The 14,819-nt window shown below is 46.3% G+C and overlaps 2 protein-coding genes and 1 long non-coding RNA gene across 6 annotated transcripts in view; 1 reads left to right on the plus strand and 2 right to left on the minus strand.

The window, feature by feature from the left end:
* The first annotated feature begins 559 nt into the window (after positions 1-559).
* On the plus strand, positions 560-13,117 carry tmc6b (transmembrane channel-like 6b). Of its 4 annotated transcripts, none has more exons than XM_069705047.1 (20): positions 560-617; positions 3,679-3,845; positions 4,328-4,458; positions 4,676-4,843; positions 5,697-5,861; positions 5,963-6,071; positions 6,161-6,245; positions 7,055-7,309; positions 7,928-8,142; positions 8,234-8,378; positions 8,721-8,876; positions 9,838-10,016; positions 10,091-10,181; positions 10,307-10,404; positions 10,484-10,579; positions 10,663-10,738; positions 11,822-12,132; positions 12,216-12,294; positions 12,391-12,477; positions 12,570-13,117. In XM_069705047.1, the coding sequence occupies exons 2-20, from the start codon at positions 3,790-3,792 to the stop codon at positions 12,582-12,584; spliced, it is 2,517 nt and encodes an 838-aa protein (XP_069561148.1). In that variant the 5' UTR covers positions 560-617; positions 3,679-3,789; the 3' UTR covers positions 12,585-13,117. The 4 variants fall into 4 exon arrangements, with proteins under 4 accessions (XP_069561148.1, XP_069561145.1, XP_069561147.1 ...); XM_069705044.1 differs by lacking the exon at positions 560-617 and adding an exon at positions 624-866 and having other exon boundaries at positions 3,276-3,845; XM_069705046.1 differs by lacking the exon at positions 560-617 and adding an exon at positions 624-866.
* LOC138624677 (uncharacterized) lies at positions 6,066-6,921 on the minus strand. The gene is made up of 3 exons (XR_011311173.1): positions 6,876-6,921; positions 6,678-6,790; positions 6,066-6,150 (listed from the first exon to the last, which is right to left on the minus strand). It is a non-coding gene; the product is annotated as an uncharacterized lncRNA (long non-coding RNA).
* The window catches only part of notum1b (notum, palmitoleoyl-protein carboxylesterase b), a 7,158-nt gene continuing 5,022 nt past the window's right edge, over positions 12,684-14,819 (minus strand). The window contains exons 8-11 of the mRNA XM_069705048.1: positions 14,798-14,819; positions 14,571-14,718; positions 14,410-14,457; positions 12,684-14,185 (exon numbers count right to left, since the gene is read on the minus strand). The exon at positions 14,798-14,819 is cut by the window's right edge and continues 76 nt beyond it. Coding sequence (XP_069561149.1) covers positions 13,843-14,185; positions 14,410-14,457; positions 14,571-14,718; positions 14,798-14,819 — 561 coding nt within the window. The 3' untranslated portion in view covers positions 12,684-13,842. The remainder of the gene's footprint in view (positions 14,186-14,409; positions 14,458-14,570; positions 14,719-14,797) is intronic.

Consider the following 14,819-nt stretch of genomic DNA (forward strand, 5'->3'; position numbering starts at 1 on the left):
AGTTACAGTAGAGTACAGTAGAGTAGAGTTACAATAGAGTACAGTAGAGTAGAGTAGAGTTACAGTAGAGTACAGTAGAGTTACAATAGAGTACAGTAGAGTTACAATAGAGTAGAGTAGAGTAGAGTAGAGTTACAGTAGAGTAGAGTAGAGTACAGTAGAGTAGAGTACAGTAGAGTAGAGTTACAGTAGAGTAGAGTAGAGTAGAGTTACAATAGAGTACAGTAGAGTAGAGTTACAGTAGAGTAGAGTAGAGTAGAGTAGAGTAGAGTAGAGTAGAGTATGTTTGCATTGTTTAAGCCGACAATACCAGTAGACGGATACTCAGCCTGAATGGGACTGAACCAAGAGGGCCAACTCTGCGGGGGTCCGGCTTATTTTACCTTGTTATTAGTAGAGGCTCATACCGCTGGGTGTCCGTTTGGAAATGACACCACACACTAACATGTTACCTGTTAACTTTTGGGAGCAAAAACGTTTAGCAGCCGGTTTTAGGAGTTCGTGTAGAAAGCCAACATGCTGCGATGGTCTCGCCCCGCTGCCCTGCTGCGCGTGCAGACTGTTTTGAGTGACACTAACGAGCACGAGCTGAACGGGTTCGTCAGGTTCCGGAGCGGGTGAGTGAACGACGAGTCTTCACGAAGCTCCTGATCTATAAAACCGCAGATTTGCAGTTAATTCTGAGGCAAACTTTTATCAATTCACAGAAACTCATTGGCAGGTTTGACCCGCCGGCGGTCGTCACTAACTAACTAACTAACTAACTAACTAACTAACTAACTAACTAACTAACTAACGTCAGTTCAAGCTAGTCGACAACAAAAACAAGCCGTTTCTTTCTGCCGGTGGAGATGTGAGCTTCTTCGGTAATTACAGATCCGCGTTAACGGCTGAAGGAGACCTTTTTTTTCTCGTTTTGAGCACCGACAGGCTGGTTTGTTATAGCAGACAGAAACGTTCAGTCCGAGAGGGACGAGTTTCAGAGTTTCAGGGTTTCAGAGTTTCAGGGGGTTTCAGAGTTTCAGGGTTTCAGAGTTTCAGGGTTTCAGGGTTTCAGAGTTTCAGGGTTTCAGAGTTTCAGGGTTTCAGAGTTTCAGGGTTTCAGAGTTTCAGGGTTTCAGGGTTTCAGAGTTTCAGGGTTTCAGAGTTTCAGAGTTTCAGGGTTTCAGAGTTTCAGGGTTTCAGGGTTTCAGAGTTTCAGGGTTTCAGAGTTTCAGAGTTTCAGGGTTTCAGGGTTTCAGAGTTTCAGGGTTTCAGGGTTTCAGAGTTTCAGAGTTTCAGGGTTTCAGAGTTTCAGGGTTTCAGAGTTTCAGGGTTTCAGAGTTTCAGGGTTTCAGAGTTTCAGAGTTTCAGGGTTTCAGAGTTTCAGGGTTTCAGAGTTTCAGAGTTTCAGGGTTTCAGGGTTTCAGAGTTTCAGGGTTTCAGAGTTTCAGGGTTTCAGAGTTTCAGAGAAGTAGAAGCTGAAGTAAAACCTATAATTTGGTGTCCTCTGTCCTGAATGTTGGGAATGACCGGCTGTGTGGTTGCATGTCCTTTCTCTCTACTGTCCTCCACCTCCTGTTAGTGAGCTGCTACCGTCCTCCACCTCCTGTTAGTGAGCTGCTACCGTCCTCCACCTCCTGTTAGTGAGCTGCTACCGTCCTCCACCTCCTCTGTGGTCTGTCTTACCTTTTGTATAGTTTTTATACTTAATTTCCTTCAAACTAAAACCCCTAACTGCAGGTCCTGTGTTTGCCCCCCCTCCCCTCCCCCCCAATGAGTTTCTCTGCTGATGTGTTTGCTGCAGCTTTGTCCTCCTGCTGCAGCTTTGTCCTCCCTGCTGCAGCTTTGTCCTCCTGCTGCAGCTTTGTCCTCCTGCTGCAGCTTTGTCCTCCCTGCTGCAGCTTTGTCCTCCTGCTGCAGCTTTGTCCTCCTGCTGCAGCTTTGTCCTCCTGCTGCAGCTTTGTCCTCCTGCTGCCTGTTATTGGCTTTCCTCAGCAACGTGGGAACTTCTTGCTTGTCAGTTTCTGAAAGCTGCTAGGATGGACGTTTTCCCTTTCACCCTTCCCTCATCTCCACCCTCATCTCCACCCTCATGCATCACCTTCATATCTGCTGATAGCTGCGCTCTGTTTCTGTTGGTGGACATTGAGCCTTTTACGTGATGTTTAGCCGTGTTCAGGTTTGTGGACATTGGTGTCTCCGTTGTGGACGTTGGTGTCTCCGTTGTGACTCTCCTGGATGTCTGACAGCTCTAGTGGGATTTTACTTCATACTATTTATTTCCTTTTGTTTTGTTCTCTAATGAAGCCGACTCACTTGCAGCCGGTCTGTGTGTCGTCAGCTCTACGTTGTTTTCCAGTATATTTTATTTGGCAGTGGAGCAGCTGAACTATGACCCACTCCCACTATATCCTGCTCTGGTTCTCTGGTCTCAGACGACTGCTTCGATATTACTAATCACATACACGTTAACAGAAGACAGCCAGGGAGGCTTAAATGTTCACTGCAATGCAAGTGTTGCATGCAGCTGTTGTGTTTTTATTTCTTTGCTCCTCAAGAGTGATAAACTGACAGAATTAACTTTGTATTTTTAAAAGAGATCAAACTAAATTAATATATGGAATCAGAAATGATCACGTAAGGGAAGTGTAACATGATCCTGGAAAACCTCCGGTAATGAGAAAAGTATGTTTGCGAGAGGGGAACAAAGATTGTGCGTGCAGTCGGTTGTCGTAACAGCAACTGAAAAGAACAAGCTCAAAAACAGGATTAGGGTTGATGGCGGAGGGACATTTTTTACCCGTTCAGTCATGAAGGCAGCGTGTTGGCTGGTGTTCAGAGCTGCTTCATGCATGCTGTTTACATCATGCTCAGAAAGACCTCCAGCTAACGGGCCGGATCCCTGCTGTGTCTGATGTGTGGGATCGTTCATGTGTAATGACCAAACTATTCATTCAATCTATGTTTATAAGATAAGATTGACTTTATTAGTGGGGAAATTCTGTATTATCCAGAACACGTTACACAAGGAACACCTATTAAAAACACACTCAGCTGGTACCAGGGTTAGGGTTAGGCTATCACCATCATGGTTTTAGTTGACAATTAATTGTCACAAATATTTCTGATGAAAGATTTATTTACTGGGTGAGGGTGTGATCATCTAAATCATCAAAATCTCACATTTGACACTGTTTGATGTTGAAATCTGACAAAGCATCGCTCTGTCGCCGGCTACAAATAATCATTTGTGTCCCAATGGTCCGTCTCACTCTGACCGCTGTCCTCACCAGCAGAAACACAATGGAGCTCTCAGACGTGTGGACATGATGATGTAATCCCTCATGACAGGTCCAGCTCATAGGTCACAGTCACAGAGCGCTCAATGTAAAGGACACTGAATTAGATATTTGGATATCGGATATTTAATGCTGCAGAGATGTGAACAAGCACAGCCTGAGGTGATTACCATCAATCTATCAATTTATTGATCACAAAGTATTGCAAAGATTAAATGTGACCTGAGACATGAAGCTCAGTTGCCATGTAAACAGTCCTGGAGGTTTGATTCCTAGAGGTGTCGTTTAAAAGCTGCACGACGAGCAGTAACACGACAACAGACTTCAAATTCCAGGGAAGTCTGCTGGCGTTTCTTCCTCTTCCCTCTAACACTGTCACACCCCCCCCCCCTCTCAGGTAGAGCAATGACATCATGGTGGGCGGGGAGTGCAGGTCTGAGCAGGTGAGGGTGTGATCCCTCAGCGATCGGTTGACGGCGGGCAGATCGAGACGGTCGGGACCGGCAGGATGGCCCGAAATGTAAACTTTGACCTCAGCCACCCGCTCGTGGAAGCTGGACTGGAGTAAGTTCGATCGTGGATCTCTGTTCCTCTTGTTTCCTCTCTCTGCTTCTCTGTTTGGTTGTTCTCACCTCGCGTTACTTCACATGAAGGCCGTGAGAGCGGGAGGAAAAAGGATTAAAGGGGAGGGATCTTAAAGCGCTCTGTCCCAGGCCTTTCATGTATGGTTTGTTTTTGTACCATGTGACCAGCTGATAACCAGCTGATAACCTCCACTCAATAAGTCTCTTATGTTTAGTTTGAGTGTGGGTGTGTCGGCTGGTTTCTATCTGGATAAAGATCCAGTCAAACGCAGCTTAACTCTCTTTGTGTGGGTTTTATTCCCTTCTTGCTGTAACGAGACATAAACGGCTTTGACTTGGAGTCCAGATAAGGAAGAGGGTCGGAGGGCGATCTGGGCCGAAGGAGTCGGAGGGTCATTGTGTTTCATCTGAAGCGCCCTTTGTTGTGTCTCCTGTAACGGTCCCCATGTGTCCCTCCGTCAGGAGCCCGGCGGACGAGGACGGCATCCACGACTCCTTCAACCAGCTGATAGCAGAACAGAGTGAGAACGGAGGACTGTCCGAAGCCTTCGAGCTGCAGGAGCTGCAGAGAGAACTGGACGAAGAGCGTCGAGGTACATGCAGCGCCTGCACATACAAAAGCTTGATATTATCTAAATATAATATTCTTATGTGACGTAGAGTAGATATCACCTGGGATTGTTATTAGTGTGTAATTAATGTCATTCCTAAAATGTCACATTACAGATTTAAATATTTCAATGTTTGTTTTTCAGTCTCTCGCAGCAGTTGTCATATTTTTCATGTTGTGTACGTGTGTTTTCTCCCCAGACAACGTGGCCTACCTGTCCAGCCCCGGCCAGGAGTTCAGGGAACAGAGACCGAGACGAAGGGAGGAGGACTGGGAGGACGATGAAAGACAAACAGACCCTCTCGTAAGGGAACGCTGGTCTTCAGCCACCATGAGGATCCTGTCCTCCATGCCCAGTCGCACCATCGGTGAGTCCTGCAGACGACCAGCGGTCGTTCACGCTCAGAGAGGACGATGCACAACACCAGAGAATTCTTCAGTAAAGTGTTTCAGGTTTGAGCATATTAGTGGATTTGTTTTTGTTGTTCAAAGGAATTTTAGAGATGTTTTGATATCATTTTTAACACTTAGTTCCTCTGAGGAAATGGCTGAACAAAATGTTCTGGTGTCACTGACTACAAGGCTGAAACCTGCTCATTGACCCAAATGTAATTTTAGAAAGTTTTCGGGGTAAATATCTTTAACCTGAAATGTTGTGTTTGTTATCGTCCCTGAGACGGTAAATGTTGGAGTTAGTGAGTATTAAAACATTGGAAATACGATCTTTAATGTAAAACCTCACCTGGCGTTGCTGGTGTCACACTGCTGCACGTTGATCATTAAAAGACTGAAAACAGACGAGTTTCAGAGGAGCAGAGTTTTGTGGGGAAGCAGTTTGTCTGTCACCTTCCTGTCGGTGGCACGTCGAGAGCTTCACCATGTTGGTGAAGATGGTTTGATATCTGTTCTACATGGTTTGACTTTGAGCATCGGAAGCATAAGGGAGATAGTGTTTGTCATGTGATGTGAGTTCCTGTAAAACGGCTGTTTGTTGTGCTTTTGAAATGATGAGCTGTAATAATCACTGTTGTTGTTGTTTTTATTTTGTTCAGCGTTACTCAAAGACAATTTGCAGTTTAGTGAAATGATAAATCCTTCGTCAGCGAACAGCTGATTAGATTCTGAGGGAGGTTTGGTTGAAACGAGCAGCTGGAGGATCTGTGTTTTTTTGGAGTCTGTAAATGTTCCCGTCTGCTCCTGTGTGGTGGTGTCGCTCTCCAGGCCGCAGCAGAGGAGCCATCATCTCTCAGTACTACAACAGGACCATGAAGCTGCGGAGAAGCCGGCAGAGCCGACCGTCCATCCGGGACTTCTCTCGCTCCGCCAGGCCGAGCATCTGCGGCTACGGCATGGAGGCCGACACTACGGACGCAGAGGGCTCCGACGGTGAGCACGACGACGGAGCTGAGGAAGCTGTTTTAATACAATAAAGCTGGACGAGGAGTTTGTAACTGAAACGGCTGTAATGCTGCCTGTGTGTGTCACAGCGAGTAAGAAGGACCGTCTGGTGAACAACCTGCAGAACCTGTCGGCGGGTGACCGAGTGAGGATGCTCCGCGGGATGCCGCTCAGCGTGGCGGAGAAGAGTGAACTCGGGTAAACGTTGTCGGACTTCTCTTCTCTTTGGACGAACTGTGTTGTTGTGTGTCCGTCTGATTCTCCCTTCGTTGTGTGTCTGTTCACAGGAGGTCGGCAGTGCAAAAGGAAAAACACACGGGTTCAGCCAATAAACTCTCCTGTTGCAGTCGATTCAAATATAACATCATTATCGTAAGTAGACCACCGGAGACCCCTTCATATCTTCGTCTTCTTATGTTTTATGAATCTCTTTATGTCTGACGGGGTCTTAAGATGTTTCAGTCGGTAGTAACAATGGATCCTTTAGAAAAGAAGGAAACACGGCATGTGATTGACAGTTCGTTCTTGACCTTGAGAACAGCTGTCTGTCACGCTGTGGAGCTTTTTAATCAGCAGCTGGGGTTTCCTCCACATCTCAGTGAATTGCATGTTCAGATTTTCTGTTTCTGTTTTCTGGGCTATTTAAAGACTTCTCATTCATGTTGGGTTAAAGGTTGAGATTAAAGGTTTGAGAGATTCAAAGCACACTGCGGAGGTTTTTCTACATCACACCAGCTGCTTCTGTTCTGCATTTTCGGAGATGTAAGAAATCAGATTGCATAATAATAGTATAGAAAGTCTCACCAGAGTCTGGCAGCTGGTTGGTTGAGCACAGAGGGAACATGGTGACAGTTCCTGTTGGTGTTTACAGTCGAACATCTGATCATTGAATCGTCCGTCCAGATGTTGAGCACTTCCTGTTTTAAAACCTTGTTGTTTAAATGTGCTCTGACTGTGATTTGTGCATCGAACACGAAGTTATAAATATGGCAACAGACACACCTTAAAAAGTCTGCTCAGCATTCTTCTCTGTTGTCGTGGGTATTTCCTGTCTGTGTTGTTATCACGGCACCGTGAACTCTGTTGCCCAATCATTTACTGCTTTCTGTGTGACTCACAAACCACAAACACATGTGTACTTTGCTCTGCGTTGCTACAGGGTTGTTTTTTTCTCCTCGCAGGCTGTGAGACAGAGTTGGTACAGTTGGCTGTCCTTCCTGCACTCCCTCCAGCTGTGGCAGGTGGCGCTCAAGAGAGTCAGCGGGCGGTTCGGCTCTGGAGTCCTCTCGTACTTCCTGTTCCTGAAGACTCTGCTGTTCTTCAACCTTTTCCTCTTCCTGGTGACCGGAGCCTTCCTGGTGCTGCCTCAGGCGGTGCATCCTCCGCTGCTGCCTGCATGGAGCCGCTTCACCGGCCTGGAGCTCCTCACCGGGGGGGTGAGACGTGCTCGGTGGTGGGGTGGCGTTGCAACACCTCTCACACGCCATGACGCTGCACTCCTTACAAAACCCTCACAGCATCCTTGAAGACACTTTAGATCTGAATGATTAGTTTCAAATAATAAAGCCAACTTTAAACTGCTGAATTAACGTTTTTATAAGAATTACTTCACTTGAATATTTAAGTTTCTTTGTGCTGAATGACAAACATGCAGTTTTACTGGAGGCTGGTTTCATATTCATCTGAGGAACAGGACCATGAATCTCATGTGAATATATGAGCAGGATTTCGTGGCATCTCAACCAGCTGGGAGCTGTTTGTGGTCCAATCAGCATCTTTCACAAACATAATCTGAGATCTTCAAGCCTCCCGTGTAGATTGAGTTCCATAATTTAGGAATATTTGCTTATTCAAAAATATATCAGGATATTTTAATGTGGGACATGATGTCGATTTTAGTGTGTTAATTTAAAAACAGAAAAAATATTATTCAAAGCAGATTATTGCATTTTTATGTCTTAAAACCTGTCAAGAAGATTTTAAATCTAAAAATGTTCTAGCAAAGTAGATAATAATGATGATGAAGTTCTCTGAAGTACAGGTGTTTGTTTCAGGGCTACTTCTCCGACTCGGTGATGTACTATGGATACTACAGCAACTACACACTGCGCAGGAGCTGCCGGGCTGACAGCGGCGGGCCGGACATGTCCGTGTTGAACCAGACCGGACCGGACTGTGGGTCGAAGCACCGCTCGTACAACCTGCCGCTGGCTTACTTCTTCACCATCGGAGTGGCCTTCTTCATCACCTGCATCATCCTCGTCAACAGGTACAGAAGAACCCACCTGGAAACACAAACTTAACCAACATATCTGCTTTTAAAAGACATGAAACCATCTGCGTCTCCGTTTCATCTCCAGCATGTCGAAGTCGTTCGGTCAGAGCTTCAGAATCGATAAATCTCACAGCATCTTGGCCATGAAGGCTTTCTGCTCCTGGGACTTCAACGTGATCAAGAAACCATCCGTCAAACTCATGTCTGAAAATATCTGCACGCAGCTCAAGGTACACACACACACACACACACACACACACACACACACACACACACACACACACACACACACACACACACACACACACACACACACACACACACACACACACACACACACACACACACACACACACACACACACACACACACACACACACACACACACACACACACACACACACACACACACTCTAAACCTTTGTTTTCCTCTCTGTCACATTATTGACAGACAGAATGTGATGATCTAATATACTCGGTCATCTCTCACCCTCCTTCTTCCTCCTCCCTCTCTTCCTTCTTCCTCCTCCTGTCCTGTCCTCTTCCCTCTCCCCTTCCTCCTCCCTGTCCAGGAGCTGTTGGCGGAGGTGAATCACAAACATGTGAAGAACACGCGGTGCCAGAAGTTGTGGCGTGTGCTGGTTCACGGTCTGGCGTGGATGATCTGCGTCGCCAGCACGACGGCCTGCGTGGTCGGCATCTACCACTTCTCTGATTACATGCACCAGGTGAGACGGGCGGTTTGTGATCCTTCGTTCACATACAGAACATACAGAACATACAGAACATAACATACAGAACATACAGAACATAACATACATAACATACAGAACATACAGAACATACAGAACATACAGAACATAACATACAGAACATACAGAACATACAGAACATACAGAACAGAACATACAGAACATAACATACAGAACATACAGAACATACAGAACATAACATACAGAACATACAGAACATACAGAACATACAGAACATAACATACAGAACATACATACAGAACATACAGAACATACAGAACATACAGAACATAACATACAGAACATACAGAACATACAGAACATAACATACAGAACAAAACATACAGAACATACAGAACATAACATACAGAACATAACATACAGAACATACATAACATACAGAACATAACATACAGAACAAAACATACAGAACAGAACATAACATACAGAACATAACATACAGAACATAGCATACAGAACAAAACATACAGAACATACAGAACAAAACATACAGAACATACAGAACAAAACATACAGAACATACAGAACATAACATACAGAACATAACATACAGAACATAGCATACAGAACAAAACATACAGAACATACAGAACAAAACATACAGAACATACAGAACATAACATACAGAACATAACATACAGAACATAACATACAGAACATAACATACAGAACATACAGAACATAACATACAGAACAAAACATACAGAACAAAACATACAGAACAAAACATACAGAACATACAGAACATAACATACAGAACATAACATGCATACATAACATACAGAACATAACATACAGAACATAACATACAGAACATAACATACAGAACAAAACATACATAACATACAGAACATAACATACAGAACATAACATGCATACATAACATGCATAACCTGATCTGAACATCTGGCCTCAGCTGGATCTTCACCTGTCTCCTCCCTCCTCTGGTGTGGACCTTCTGAACGAGGCCAGCCTGCTGGCTCTGCCGGTGCTGGTGTCGCTCATCAACCTGCTGCTGCCCGGCCTCTTCAACCTGGCCGCCTGGATGGAGGACTACGAGTCGCCGTCCGTTCGCACATACGTCGCCATCGGCCGGTACAAACGCAGGAGTCGCACGTCGTTGAACGATGATGTCGGAGTCTGTTGTTGACATGTTGTTGTTGTTCTAGTAACCTGATGTTGAAGGTGAGCGTGCTGGGCGTCCTCTGCTACCACTGGCTGGGTCGCTTGGCTGCCCCCCCCAACGGGATTAGACAGACGGTGACAGAAATAACGCAACATAATTTACACTTTTTAAAATACTGGAAAAGACGACTTTTACTTTGCAGATGTGATTAAAATGTTTCTCATCTGGAGTTTTTTCTGTTTTGTGGATGTTCCCTCAGTGCTGGGAGAGTTTTGTTGGTCAGGAGCTTTACCGCTTCCTGATCATGGACTTCATCTTTACTGTTCTGGACACCTTGTTTGGAGAGTTTCTTTGGAGGCGAGTCATTCATCATGAAGTCCTTCGTAGCTGGAACTCAATCTGTGCTCCTTTTAAATCACTCTACTTTCTCCTGCAGGCTGTTTTCTGAGAAGGTGCTGAAGAGGAGGAGGAAACCCGTCTTTGATATTCCCAGGAACGTCCTGGAACTCATCTACGGACAAACATTAGCCTGGTACACGGCGTTATTATGACGCACTCAGTCCTCCCACGTCAAGTCAAACTGTTGTGATTGAATAATCTGTTTGTGTTTCTCAGGTTGGGAGTTCTCTTCACTCCGCTGCTGCCGGCTGTCCAGATTCTCAAACTATTCATGCTCTTCTACATTAAGATGGTAATTCAATTTAGACATTTGATTTTGAAATACACAAAATAAAAAAGATGAAATGCTGTCTTGTTTTGCCAATTTGAGCTGAAAGCTCAGAAACAGTAGTTTGACAAAAGAAAGCTTGGAAAAATGATCCACTCAAAAGTTTCTGTAGTTTTCTGACTGAACTCGGTGGATAGATAGGTGGGTAGGTGGGTGGGTAGGTGGGTGGGTAGGTAGGTAGGTGGGTGGGTAGGTGGGTGGGTAGGTAGGTAGGTGGGTGGGTGGGTGGGTAGGTGGGTGGGTAGGTAGGTAGGTGGGTAGGTGGGTGGGTAGGTAGGTAGGTGGGTAGGTGGGTGGGTAGGTAGGTGGGTGGGTAGGTGGGTGGGTGGGTGGGTAGGTAGGTGGGTAGGTAGGTGGGTGGGTGGGTGGGTAGGTGGGTAGGTAGGTAGGTAGGTGGGTAGGTGGGTGGGTAGGTGGGTGGGTAGGTGGGTAGGTGGGTGGGTAGGTGGGTAGGTAGGTGGGTAGGTGGGTAGGTAGGTAGGTGGGTAGGTAGGTAGGTAGGTAGGTGGGTGGGTAGGTGGGTAGGTAGGTGGGTAGGTAGGTGGGTAGGTAGGTAGGTGGGTGGGTAGGTGGGTAGGTAGGTAGGTAGGTGGGTGGGTAGGTAGGTGGGTGGGTGGGTAGGTGGGTAGGTAGGTGGGTGGGTAGGTAGGTGGGTAGGTGGATGGGTAGGTGGGTAGGTAGGTGGGTAGGTAGGTGGGTGGGTAGGTGGGTGGGTAGGTGGGTGGGTAGGTAGGTAGGTGGGTAGGTGGGTGGGTAGGTGGGTGGGTAGGTGGGTGGGTAGGTAGGTAGGTGGGTAGGTGGGTGGGTAGGTGGGTAGGTAGGTGGGTAGGTAGGTGGGTGGGTAGGTGGGTGGGTAGGTGGGTAGGTAGGTAGGTAGGTGGGTAGGTGGGTGGGTAGGTGGGTAGGTGGATGGGTGCTTTATTAATCCCTCAAAGGGAAATCTTTAAATCCTTTTTGTGTTTTTGTAAAATGTCTCCGCTTTGATCCCAAGATCCTGACAGTTGTTATGGAAACGCGACCTCTGACCTCAGCCTGTGTGTTTTTCAGAGCAGTGTGATGATGAACTGTCAGGCCCCCCGGAGGCCGTACAGAGTCAGCCAGATGACCACCATCTTCATCACGCTCCTCTGCTTCCCCTCCTTCATGGGCGCCTCTGTGTGCGTCACATACACCATGTGGAGCATCACGCCGTCCTCCACATGCGGTCCGTTCCGAGGCCTCAAAACCATGTTTCAGGCCGGGAAACACTGGATGGAAGAACTGGAGAAAGATAATCCCAACCTGTCTGTGCTGGCTAGAGCTCACTCCTACCTGGTGGAAAACCCTCTCTTCCTGTTTGTGGGAGCCGGCATCTTTCTGTGAGTGGGACAGACACACACACACACACACACAGGGGTGGTCCCGGCCCGATCCCAATATGTTCTGTGTTTGTTTGGATCAGGATCGTCATCTACTTCCACAGTCAGGTGGTGGACGGTCAGAGGAAGATCATCAGTTTGCTGCAGGAGCAGATCAAAAATGTAAGATGTCTGTGAACATACAGTCTGTTTATGAGACCGACTCATAAAGCAATGTTCTTCTGATACTTTTTGATGAACCTGGTTGACCTTCTTCAGGAGGGAGAGGATAAAAAGTTCCTGATCACGCGGCTCCAGTCGGTTCATGAGCAGAAACGAACTCCCGCTCGGAGACTCGCCAGTCAGGTCGGTCTCTGATTCTCATCTTTACCAGAACAGACAGACACAACTCCTCCTGCCTTCTGCTTACTTCCACTGTTGGTTCTTTTCCTTTCTAGGACTCTGCATGTTAAAGATCTCAAGTCTCTGAGCTCAGGAGGAATCTCAGAACAGAATAACTGGAATAGGAAGAGCAGAAGACTACAAGTGAAACGTCCGATGCATCGGTAGGATTTCAGTTTCACCAGCTAGAGCTTTTACAGGTCGAAGGAACAAACAAAACGACCACATCAGGTGAAACGAAGCTGTCTGCTTTATAGATGAGAGGAAGTCAAAGTGACGTCGCACAGAACAAAAACACAATGACACAAGATGATAACTGAACACGTGCTTAGTTGTTTTTGAGTTTTAAGAAGCGACCTGGCGGATGCAGGTAATAAAACCAGGAAATCTTTCAGACCTTCTTTTGTAGAAGCACTTTTATACCAACTGTGAACAAATACTTTTTATTCTTATTTCTTGTGCAAACATGATAAATGATATTATTAGTGTGTATGTTGTAGGTAAACTTTGGATTCTGTGGGTGTGAGTATGTCGATACTGTTTTTACTGATGTTCTTCTTTTAGGGCGATATTGTACTTTCTAAGTAAACTATGTTTTATCATATCGGTGTGTCTTTGTATTTATTAGTGCTTATATGAGCTGCGGGCAACACTACAATACAATCTGTTACAAACTACAGCCAGAAAATAATATGCACACAATACACACTACAACATTATAATTTTTTTTTTTTTTTACAATCATGCAAGTAAAAAATGTACGGAGACGTCGTTACCGTGGCTACCTGTGTCTGACTATAAGGAAATATAAAAGATAGTTTCAGTAGAAAAATAAATAAATCATTTAACTGTGGCCTGAAGAACAATGTAATAAACTTTTCATTAGTAAATATTACCCATTAAATTATTATTTTTTTCCCCCAAAAAAGAGAAGCAGCAGCATGTTTGGTGGAGGGTAGAAACAGCAGCATGGAGGGGTTTCTGGATGTGATGTTCAGAGAAACAAACCCGGAGGTGTTTCCAGTCGAACTCTCAACACGGCTGCAGACATGATAACCTCACCTGCACACACATCCTGCAGATCGCTGGACACTCGGGTACACGCTCAATAATAGCATATCTGGATATCTCACGGTGATCTGATGAGATCCCGTTTGTTGTATTTAAACCGCTCAAACGTTCCGGTTTGATTTTATTTGACTCAACAGTGAGTCGTCGTGTTTTTCAGTTGCTTTTCAGATAGGTGACGTCTCTCGTCAGAGTTTTGTGTCCACCGTCCTCGTCTTCCTCCGGGCTTATTGACGCTGGAGCAGTTTTATGAAATGCGACTCAGTTTCCGTTACTGAGCATGCCCAGCAGCTTCCTGGGGTCCATCCCCTGCTGCTGAGCCATCTTCTGCACGTCGAAGCCCATGTGCTTCAGGAACTGGATCACGCTCATCTCCTGTCCCGTCAGCTGGTCCCGGATGGTCGGGCAGGACGGGTTACAGTGCGGCCACGGGCAGCTGTCAATCAGGTGGAGCGGGCAGCCTCTCGCGGGAGGGCTCTTGTGCTTTTGGCGGTTGTGGTTGCCGTGGCTGCTGTTGCCGTGGAGGTTGTCTTGGAAGCTGCGGTCCCAGCAGTGGAGGGCTCTGGGGAGGGAGGTGCCTTTCACCTGAATGTCCATCCAGTACCTGCAGGGACACGGAGACAAACTGGGATGAAGGACCAGAAAGAACATCAACTGGAAGTTTGACAACTCAGCTGGAGGACGTGTCATAGAGCAGTCAGTCAGAAAAATAAACAAGAACTTATTTTTGAGGTTTAGGCAAATAAAAACATGGAAAAGTTTGAGCTAAAAGCTGTAATTAAAGTTTCCTTGTACAAAGGTTTTCATTAAAAAGTGTTTTTTACGTACGTCCTTGTGATGAGTTCATGTGACAGACACGCCGGAGCAAACATCGCCCTGCAAATCCAAACACAGCGTCAACAGCACTTAAACAGGGACTCTACCTTGTGTGTGTGTGTGTGTGTGTGTGTGTGTGTCTCTCTCTCTCTCTCTCTCTCTCTCTTTCTTACGGGACTTCACGCAGCGTGCCCCTCAGCTCCTGGCCCAGGTTCTGGATGTACCTCCACTGGCCCTCGTGGACGGGCTGGCCGGTCAGGTGGATGTTGTCGACCGTCAGCTGGGCCTCATCGAACAGCCACTGCACCACGAACACCGGGCCTGCAGGGTGCAGAGGACGACCCGGAGGTTAGACTGATGCTTATTATGTCTGCGTGATGGATAATCTGTCGTGACTCACTTTTTAACGTGGGGTAGACTTT

Source organism: Brachyistius frenatus, unplaced genomic scaffold (assembly GCF_029030835.1).
Source record: "Brachyistius frenatus isolate BFR_SWC_R1_liver_20210118 unplaced genomic scaffold, ASM2903083v1 Contig_53, whole genome shotgun sequence".
Lineage (NCBI taxonomy): Eukaryota > Metazoa > Chordata > Actinopteri > Embiotocidae > Brachyistius > Brachyistius frenatus.

What these genes read in the sequence shown, in the direction of transcription:
- tmc6b (XM_069705047.1), top strand. Translation starts at nt 3,790, where the DNA reads ATGGCCCGAAATGTAAACTTTGACCTCAGCCACCCGCTCGTGGAAGCT. An exon ending in CCAACGGGATTAGACAGACG is followed by an intron (nt 10,182 to 10,306) that starts GTGACAGAAATA and finishes ATGTTCCCTCAG; the next exon opens with TGCTGGGAGAGTTTTGTTGG. An exon ending in TACGGACAAACATTAGCCTG is followed by an intron (nt 10,580 to 10,662) that starts GTACACGGCGTT and finishes TGTGTTTCTCAG; the next exon opens with GTTGGGAGTTCTCTTCACTC.